The sequence below is a fragment of the Sapajus apella genome, unplaced genomic scaffold (assembly GCF_009761245.1).
Source record: "Sapajus apella isolate SASKATOON/1434 unplaced genomic scaffold, GSC_monkey_1.0 scaffold2, whole genome shotgun sequence".
NCBI lineage: Eukaryota > Metazoa > Chordata > Mammalia > Primates > Cebidae > Sapajus > Sapajus apella.
Genome location: NW_022436942.1, coordinates 20,742,646 through 20,753,151, shown reverse-complemented (window position 1 = coordinate 20,753,151; position 10,506 = coordinate 20,742,646). Strand labels below are relative to the sequence as shown.

General features: G+C 46.5%; 1 protein-coding gene and 1 long non-coding RNA gene across 3 annotated transcripts in view; one reads left to right on the top strand and one right to left on the bottom strand.

Annotated features, from left to right (window-relative positions):
- The window catches only part of PYM1 (PYM homolog 1, exon junction complex associated factor), a 21,961-nt gene extending 13,587 nt beyond the window's left edge, over positions 1-8,374 (bottom strand). The window contains exon 1 of one of the 2 annotated variants that reach the window (XM_032291382.1): positions 7,584-8,374. In XM_032291382.1, coding sequence (XP_032147273.1) covers positions 7,584-7,620 — 37 coding nt within the window. In that variant the 5' untranslated portion in view covers positions 7,621-8,374. The other variant, XM_032291393.1, reaches the window with a different exon arrangement.
- LOC116560156 lies at positions 5,299-5,899 on the top strand. The gene is made up of 2 exons (XR_004272829.1): positions 5,299-5,548; positions 5,860-5,899. It is a non-coding gene; the product is annotated as an uncharacterized LOC116560156 (long non-coding RNA).
- Positions 8,375-10,506: the final 2,132 nt, after the last annotated feature.

Genomic DNA, 10,506 nt, shown 5'->3' with positions numbered 1-10,506 from the left:
CGCCTCTAATTCCAGCTACTCAGGACGCTGAGACAGAGAATTGCTTGAACCCCGGAGGCAGAGGTTGCAGTGAGTCAAGATCATGCTACTGCACTCCAGCCTGGGCGATAGAACAAGACTCCGTTTCAAAACAAAAAAAAATTTAAATGAAACAATTTACATGTTTGGCACATAAAAAGTGTCCAGTACATTGTTCTGTAATTATTACTATTATGTAAGGGTCATTGTATGAGTTAGAAATTAGTATATCTGGCCGGGCATGGTGGCTCACGCCTGTAATCCAAGCACTTTGGAGGCCAAGGCGGGGGATCACCTGACGTGGGAGTTCAAGACCAGCCTGACCAACATGGTGAAACCCCATCTTATAAAAAAATAAAAAAAGAAAGAAATTACTATATATGGCCAAGTATCAGGCATAGTACTTGGGCCATTCTAAGTGCCTGCTAAAATTCTAGTTTCTGTTGTCCTGCAAATATTACTGTGAGCTCCTAAACTAGTCATCTTATCTCCAGTCCCTCACATTTCATTTCTTCTGATACACTGCTAACAGATTACTGCTTCTTAAGTACAAATTTAGTTATGTAATTTTTGTTCAATATGATTCATCAACCCAGAGTCTGCTGTTATATTTGGCATATATCTTTCTAAACTTTTTTAAACATAGCAGAATCAGATGGTATATACATTTTTATATCTTGCGTTTTCATTTAGCCCTATGAGGTAAATGTTTTTCCTTGCTATTAAAAACACTATAAACATCTTTATAATACTGGCAGAGTGTTTTATGGTTTGGGCATGCACCCTATCTTACCTTTCTTCTGTTACTGGACTTTTAAATTATTTTCAGAATTTTTATTAGAACACTATGAATGTTTTAGCGCGTGCATCTTGGTCTGCATTTAGGGTTATTTTCCTTTTTTTTTTTTTTTTTTTGAGCTGGAGTCTCACTCTGTCACCAGGCTGGAGTACAGTAGAGTGATCTTGGCTCACTGCAACCTCCGCCTCCCAAGTTCAAGCAATTCTCTGCCTCAGCCTCCCGAGTAGCTGGAATTAGAGGCGCCCGCCACCATGCCTGGCTAATTTTTTTGTATTTTTAGTAGAGACGGGGTTTCACCATGTTGGCTAACCTAGTCGTGAACTCCTGACCCCTTGTGATTCACCCACCTTGGTCTCCCAAAGTGCTGGAATTACAGGCGTGAGCCACTGAGCTGGGCCTATTTCATTTAAATTTTAATTGTCATAATAATCCTTTGTTGCAGGAGTTATTCCAATTTCATTAATGAGAAAACTAAGGCTTAGATTCCCAAGGCCATATAGCTCACAAGTACTGAAGAAGGGATAAGGGTAACAGCAGTAGGAATAAAATAATATTTTGATAACTGATATATGTGAGGAGGGCAAGAGAAAAGTAAAAGATGATGCAAAAATAATACTCCCATATAAATAAAAACACCTAGTGATTAGATCTTAGTTTCTTTTTTTTTTTTTTTTTTGAGACGGAGTTTCGCTCTTGTTACCCAGGCTGGAGTGCAATGGCGCGATCTCGGCTCACCGAAACCTCCGCCTCCTGGGTTCAGGCAATTCTCCTGCCTCAGCCTCCTGAGTAGCTGGGATTACAGGCACGCGCCACCATGCCCAGCTAATTTTTTGTATTTTTAGTAGAGACGGGGTTTCACCATGTTGACCAGGATGGTCTCGATCTCTTGACCTCGTGATCCACCCGCCTCAGCCTCCCAAAGTGCTGGGATTACAGGCTTGAGCCACCGCGCCCGGCTAGATCTTAGTTTCTAACATTATTCTTCAGTAAAAACAACAAGGACTTCATAGAGAAATGGCAGACCATAGGACTGGAGCAGAGAACAAAATCATACGTGCAATGATGGTGAATGTCAAAGGGAGATGGGTCAAGTAAAAAGCTAAGAGTTCGCAACGTTCAAAACTGGAATATCTAAGCAATAAAGCAAGTAAAATAGTACTGGATTATAATCTAACATATAAAATAAACATCTGTAAGTCCATACTGATATAAATGAATAAACAAACAAGGGAGAAGAGAAAAATCTCCTAGGCAGAAGAATGCCAAATAATGTGTTTTTTTAATTGCTTTTTTGAGACAGGGTATCACTCTCACAAAGGCTGGAGTGCAGTGCCACAATCACAGCTCAATGCAGCCTCAACCTCCCTGGCTCAAACAATCCTCCCCTCTCAGCCTCTCCGAGTAGCTGGGACCACAGGTGTATGCCACTTTACCTAGCTCATTTTTTTTTTAAATCTTTTTGTAGACACAAGGTCTTGCTATGTTGCTTACAATGGCCTCAAGCAATCCTCCAGCCTCAGCTTCCCAAAGGGCTGGGATTACAGGCATAAACCACCATGCCCAGCCCTTAATCTGTTTTTTTTTTTTTTTGAGACGGAGTTTCGCTCTTGTTACCCAGGCTGGAGTGCAATGGCGCGATCTCGGCTCACCGCAACCTCCGCCTCCTGGGTTCAGGCAATTCTCCTGCCTCAGCCTCCTGAGTAGCTGGGATTACAGGCACGCGCCACCATAATCTGTTTTTAAGAAGAGCACAACTCTCTATTCCTTATGTGTGGGCTAGGAATAGTGACTTCCCTACAGTATGGAAAGGAAGGGGGTAAAGAGTAACTTTACAGTGAAGCCTTACAAACAGTATCTCTGCCAGATGATCATAGTCAACACTAACAGGCTGGGCATAGTGGCTCATGCCTATAATCCCAGAATTTTGGTAGGCCAAAGGGGAACAACACCTTGAGCTGAGGAGTTCAAGACCAGCCCGGGCAACATAGTAAGATCCCAGCTTTTCGAAAAAAAAAAAAAAAAAAAAATTAGCCAGTCACGATAGCAAACGCCTGTGGTCCTAGATACTCAGGAGGCTGAGATGGGAGAATCGATTGAGCCTGGGAGGTCAAAGCTTCAGTGAGCCATGACAGTGTCACCACACTCCAGCCGGGGCAATACAGCAAGACTCTGTCTCAAAATAACAAACAAGAAAATTAACAGTAAAAAATCATTGTGATGCTATATACCCTGATATGATGTGATAAAAATGTCACTTTACCTCTGTGGTCTTCCTCCCCAAAACACAAAACCAAGTCTGTGAATCATGAGAAACACATCAGACAATATCCAATAGAAGGACATACTACAAAATACCTGACCAGGGCAAGGTGTGGTGGCTCACACCTGTAATCCCAGCACTTTGGGAGGTTGAGGTGGGCAGATCACAAGGTCAAGAGATCGAGACCATCCTGGCCAACATGGTGAAACCCTGACTCTACTAAAAATCCAAAAATTAGCCGGGAGTGATAACAGGTGCCTACAATCCCAGCTACTCAGGAGGCTGAGGCAGGAGAATCACCTGAACCCGGAAGGTAGAGGTTGCAGTGAGCTGAGATCAGGCCACTGCACTCCAGCCTGGTGACAGAGCAAGATTCAGATTCAAACAAAAACAAAAAAAAAAAAATACCTGGTCAGGCACAGTGGCTCACACCTGTAATCCCAGCACTTTGGGAGGCCGAGGCAGGCAGATCACGAGGTCAAGAGATCGAGACCATCCTGGCCAACATGGTGAAACTCAGTCTCTACTAAAAAATACAAAAATTAGCTGGGCGTGGTGGCACGCACCTGTAGTCCCAACTACTTGGGAGGCTGAGGCAGGAGAATTGCTTGAACCTGGGAGACGGAGGTTGCAGTGAGCCAAGGTCGCACCACTGCACTCCAGCCTGGTGCCTGATGACAGTGCGAGACTCTGTCTCCAAAAAAAAAAAAAAAAAAAAACATGACCAGTAATCCTCTCAAAACTCAAGGTCATAGAAAACAAGGAAAGCCTGAGAAAACGTTAAAGCCAAGAGGAGCTTAAGCAGACATGAGAACTAAATGTAATGTAATACCCTGTATAAGATCCTGGAAAAACAACAACAAAAAAACCTAGGTAAAAAGGTCAGACGTGATGGCTCACGCCTGTAATCCCAACACTTTGGGAAGCAGCAGTGGGCGGATCATCTGAGGCCAGGGGTTCGAGACCAGCCCAACCAATATGGTGAAACCCCATCTCTACTAAAAATATAAAAATTAGCCAGGTGTGTAGGCACGTGCCTCTAGTCCCAGCTACTCGGGAGGTTGAAGCAGAAGAATCGCTTGAACCTGGGAGGCGCGGAGGTTGCAGTGAGCCAAGATGGATGGCAGAGCGAGACTCGGTCTCAAAAAAAAAAAGGAAAAAAATAATTAAAAGCCATGATCTTGGCAAAAGTTAACATTAAGTTATATTGAATCTGCTACCTTCTTTGCTTTTTCTCCAGCAACATGCTGTGGCCTAGAAGCAGAAGATGAGAAAATAGTTGATGGGTATGATTAGAGATAACAGAAGTGACTGCTTAGTATAGAAAATCAAAATGAATAAAGAAAGCAATGAGGATATTATCAAAGTGGTTGGTCACAGAGGTCTAGCTGGGCAGCACCAAAGGCCATAAGGTACTGACAGATTCAATGGAATGGGAAGGTCAGGAACCAGAGAACCTCAGGACGAAAAGCTGACCCTGTGGGTTTAAGATAGTGAAATAGGTGACTGGTAAGGAGGCTAAAGTGATGGGGAGCACCTGAAGAAAAACCAGTGTCCTAGATGAGGTTCATATTGTAGTGATTCTGATGTGCAAATGGTTTGAAAATACAAAGGAAAGTCAACAGTCTCATGCTGAGGAACTATGAGATCAGAGTATTCCAATGGTGCTGGAGACACTGAAAATGATAGCAAGGAAAAGAGGAGAGAAAAAAATATGTTGCAATAGGTGTGGGTCCTTGTGGGCAGTAAATGATGGCACTAAAGTTTTACAGAAACTGCTATAATTGCATGGCAAACCTTTCATGAGAATTAGAGTGACAGTGGTAGATCAATGATCTGGACATAGTTAAGGAAAACAAACAAGCAGTTTATTCCTTCCTTTCTTCCACATAGTCACGGAAAACAGAAAACAGCTTTTAGTGGCAAGGTAGGGTGAGATGTGACACCTGGATTTTCACTGAGTCAGGGTAAAGAAAATGATTAAGAGTAAAGAGAAGTTGGCCGGGCGTGGTGGCTCACGCCTGTAATCCCAGTACTTTGGGAGGTTGAGGTGGGCGGATCACAAGGTCAAGAGCGTGAGACCATCCTGGGCAACAGGGTGAAACCCCGTCTCTACTAAAAATACAAAAATTAGCTGGGTGTGGTGGCGTGTGCCTGTAGTCCCAGCTATTCGGGAGGCTGAGGCAGGAGAATTGCTTGAACCCAGGAGGCGGAGGTTGCAGTGAGCCAAAATCGCACCATTGCACTCAAGCCTGGGCAACAAGAGGGAAACTCCGTCTAAAAAAAAAAAAAAAAAAGAGTAAAGAAAAGTTTATTGGATAAGTAGCATTTTCAAATCACACATTAAAAGTTGGTAATTAATGAAGGAGCTACTGGGTAGAGAACAGAAGGGAAGAGGTAGTGCCACTTTAAATTGTGAGGTTGGGGATAAGTAGCAGCAACCTGGGTTGTCACCAGGTACCATAAGATAGGTGGGCTGGCCGGGCGCGGTGGCTCAAGCCTGTAATCCCAGCACTTTGGGAGGCCGAGGCGGGTGGATCACGAGGTCAAGAGATCGAGACCATCCTGGTCAACATGGTGAAACCCCGTCTCTACTAAAAATACAAAAAATTAGCTGGGCATGGTGGCGCGTGCCTGTAGTCCCAGCTGCTCAGGAGGCTGAGGCAGGAGAATTGCCTGAACCCAGGAGGCGGAGGTGGCGGTGAGCCGAGATCGTGCCATTGCACTCCAGCCTGGGTAACAAGAGCGAAACTCCGTCTCAAAAAAAAAAAAAAAAAGATAGGTGGGCTGAGGTGTAAGGAACATGGAAAGCAGCAAAGAAGCAAAAATGGCACATTTTAAAACAGACCATGTGTACCAAGGCACAGGCACAGTGTTGCTTCTACAGACTATACATATGAGGGCTACAAAAACAAAAACACTTTGCACTTGAACAGCGTTTTATAAATTGCTTTCACATATATTATCTTACTTGATTATCATTGGATAGCTATTACCACTATGCACATTTTTCTAAAGATGAGGCCATTATGAAGTGACAAAACCATGATAAAAGCTGTGATTCTCCGTTTTTAGCACATACACCTCACATACACAGCAGACACTTCAGCATCTCAGCCAGCCAGTCTGGAAATTCTTCCCTAGCCAGAAGGAAGACTGGGTTTTATCCACTTGTCAAAGGAGTTGGGAGAAAAGCCACTAGACACTTTCCAGTTTGCCTTCTCCCACCTTAGACCCCCCTCAATTTCTATCACCATCACGGGAGAAGGTAGAGAAGGGTGGTTCCATCAAGGAGAAAACTAAAGCTGAAAGTTATATGAGGATTCTCTTCCCTTCACACCTCTAGACCTCAGTGACCCAACAAATGAAGATAAGGAAGAGGAAAAAACACTATGTAGAAACGAGGAGGTTTTCAGCAAATAAAACTTCGAGAAAAATAATGAAAACGGAGCTTGGGGAGGGCAGAAAGCAAGTATAGCTGAGATGGGGGAGGGGAAAAGGAGGAGGGCAGGAATTGGAGGGAGCTGAGAGTGTAGGAGCCCCCAAGGCTGAAGAACCTAAAAGAGATATGAGTCCTCCAAGTGCTGGAGAAAAGCTAAGGGCCCGTGAGGGTCCTGAAACAGGGACTAGCACTGAAGGACCCCAGGGTTTGGGTGACCGGAAGCAGAGACCCCCAAACACGAGACCAGAAGGGGGCGCAGGAGACACCCCGTAGGAGAGAATGAATGGGGAAGGCGGTCCAGGGGGCGGGGCAAAGGAGGGGCCCCGGGATGGGCGGGGCACAGACCCCTTTCCAAGTCCGAACCCCTGCCCCGAGAGCCCGGAGAGAAGCGGCTCCGCGCCTCCCGCACTCACCGCCGGTCTCGTCAGTAACATAGGGAGTCGCCATCTTGAAAACGCAAACCACTTCCGGCGTGAGCGGGCTGGGGTCCCGCCCCCCGCCCCACCGGAAGTGGAGTCCCGATCGTAGCAAGCCACCATCTTAGCCTTAAAGGGAGAGTGCACCATTTCATGGGCGGAGGTGGAGGAGGAGGAAGAGGGGAGAAGCTGAAATAGTTAATAAAATAAAGACTTGGGCTCTTTTACTGCCACCGATACCATTATTGAGCGCTTGCTGCGTATAAAACAGTCCTCGGGGAGCCAAGAGAAGTTCCGAGGCACAGTCCCTCTCATCCCAGGAACTCCTCGTACGTCCAGGACCTGTGAGGGAAAAGGGCGCAAGGCCCACCTGCCCTCAGAAAGAGGGGCTTATAAATGAAGAAAGGAAGAATATCCAGGCTATTCTTCCTGCACCCAGATCTCAGAGCGGCTTGACGTGGGGCAGGCAAACTCCAAGAACGCACTGGGGCGCACAGATGTTTCTGGGGACGGTTGGAAGACCCCATCTAACCCCTCTCTAAGGTGGGGAGGTCGAATTCGCGTGCCGATTGCTATCGGCCGCCCCACTCAACCTCCAGAGACCCGCGGGACAGGCGTGCAAGGCGGAGGGCGCCGCGGGTCGGTCACCTGTCTCCGTAGCCACTGGGTTGCCGGCAGCTTCCATGGCCGAAGAGGCAGCAGGCCAGGTTGGGCGGGCGGCCCTGGCCTGGCTCTGCCCCGCTGGGCGGCGCCGAGGATTCGGCGGCTAAGTGACGGGGGCCGTAGTTGCTTTTCTCCTCGACCTCCTAACCCTGTGCCTCCTTGGGCTGGGCCCTAGGGTCGGAGGGCAGGGTGAAGGCTTCTGGGCGGACCTACTTAGTATTCTAATTAACCTCGTCCTACCGCTGGGGAGCTAAAGCGGGGCAACTCGCCAATAACCCGGTTCCGTAGAGTCACTCCATTTGTGATCCTGCCCTGCCCCTTACCTCCCTATTCTTCCGACGAACCCAAATGCTCTCCATGCGCCGCCCATTTCATCAACTGTTGTTCCTTCAGGGCTAAGTCCTGTTAAACTTGTTTCCCCCTACAGCCTGGGAGGGGCCGGCTACAGGTTCCTCTCCTCAGGTGTCACCTGTGCCCTCCTCCACCCTCATATAGCTTTTTCCTTATCAACTCTTTACCTTTCTCCATATATCCGCACTTTGGCTTAGGTTAATGTCCAGTAGTACTCCTGGAATGAGAGAGGAGGTAAATATTGGTGACTACCTCCAACACTAGGCAGCATGTCCCATTTGAAAAACAAAACTAAAAAACAGCAATGGCTGACTAGAACCTTTATAAGACAAACTAGGCCTCAGGAGTTTTCTGGGGGCCGCAGCTTGCCTTCCTTCCTATCCTCCGTCTCCGTGACTTCCACTAGAAGCCAACTCAGAATGTCTGGAGGTGTGTGGCCGGTGCTCATTTAAAAAGTATTTGCAGGCCGGGCGCAGTGGCTCACACCTGTAATCTCAGCACTTTGGGAGGCCAAGGCAGGCGGATCACTTGAGGTCAGGAGTTCAAGACCAGCCTGGACAACATGGTGAAACTCGTCTCTACTAAAATACAAAAATTAGCTGGGTGTGGTGGCTCGTGCCTGTAATCCCAGCTACTCAGGAGGCTGAGACAGGAGAATCGCTTGAACCGCGGAGGCGGAGGTTGCAGTGAGTTGAGATGGTGCCACTGCACTCCAGCCTAGGTGATGTTCTAGAACAAGACTTGGTCTCAAAAAAACAAAAATAAAAAATATTTGCATAGATAAACAGTTATTGCAAGTTTTCTGACATTGCTGTCTTTAACCCTTGCTCTTCTTTCACCAGTTGTGTTTCAGCACTGCAGGGTCTAACATCTTCCTTAACCTTGTTGCTAACAATTAGAAGTGAAACTGTGGGATGAAGCCTCTAAGAACTAATGGGATACCTTGGCCTTGACTGAACTACCTCAGGCGTGGTCTCTACAGCTTCCAGAGGCTGCTCAATAGACCTTTGTGCAGGAGGGAAACCTAAAGTGAGCCCTTTTCACTACCAACCCTAGGCCCCCTTTGCACCCCCAGACATCCTGCCTCAGCTCTGGGGTTGACAGGAAGTGAAACTCAATTGTCTGCTTAGTAGACCTGCCTGGGACCCAACCCTAGGCCCCGGATGTGGCCCCCCACCCTGAGGAGGAACGGGGAAGAAAAGGCCGGGGAGACAGGCTGTTGTTTTTTCCTTTCCCTTTGTTCATTGTGGTTTCTTTCTTTCTGATTTTTGTGATGTGGTTGATTAAAGAAATGAGCACCTGGAACCGTAGGCATTAAACGCCTCCTCCTTAGATGTTTCTCGGCTTTTCTTCCCCCACCCACACCCCCTAGTAACTGACTTGGGGTATGATGGAGCACAGATCCTAAAGAAGACACAAAGAAGCCTAGAGTAAGACTGATTCCAACTTATTCCTTACTAGAGAGATAACATTACATCCCACTTTGAAGTACCAAAAACTGTCTTAAAAGGAGTGTCTTCAACTTTATTTAGGGATATATCTAAAGACGATAGAGTGAGGATCACAGGCAATACATAGGGTGGCATCACTTTGAGCATTCTTTGCAAGGAAAGCTGAGTGCCTTAAAGATTAATATCCTTCCAAAAGTTCTTTTTTTTTTTCCCAAGAGTTCTAAATAAGAGATCCAGGGACAGAAAACTGATTGGCAGTGGCGTTAGGGGGCCTATTCTTACTTATATTGTATGTTTGTTTAAAGTAGCTCAGAGCAGAGAGGTTTACACACACTGTACCTCTCTTTGGTATAGTCCTTAAACTGAGCTGTCTTTGATTGTATTGCAGAACTAAGTGCAAGACTTGGTGTAAAGAAGGCCTTCAGAATAGTTTGTTTACTATGACTAAGGAAGTCATGGAGGAAAGAGAGATGAAGTTCTGCTAACAGTGAAGAAAATACTGTACTGCTGCCGGGCACGGTGGCTCACGCCTGTAATCCCAGCACTTTGGGAGGCCGAGGCGGGTGGATCACAAGGTCAAGAGATCAAGACCATCTTGGTCAACATGGTGAAACCCCGTCTCTACTAAAAATACAAAACATTAGCTGGGCATGGTGACGCGTGCCTGTAATTCCAGCTACTCAGGAGGTTGAGGCAGGAGAATTGCCTGAACCCAGGAGGCGGAGGTTGCGGTGAGCCGAGATAGCGCCATTGCACTCCAGCCTGGGTAACAAGAGTGAAACTCCATCTCAAAAAAAAAAAAAGAGAAAGAAAAAGAAAATACTGTACTGTAAAGCCAAAGATGGGAAGTGTCAAGGCCCTTGTCTTTTCATGATTAGGGGTGAGAGGGTGAGACCCGGAGGGGCACAGGAGCAGAGAGACAGACCCACTTCAACCTATGCCTGAAATCTCCAGTTTAAATAGAACAACAATACTCTCAAACCCTATTACTCAGCAGCTATATTTCTGGCAAAGGTGGAGGAGTCTGTTCCAACAAGTCTGTCTTGAAACAATCAAGAACTGCTTAGATTCCCCTATTTCCACTAGAGGGCCTCATGTATTCATTC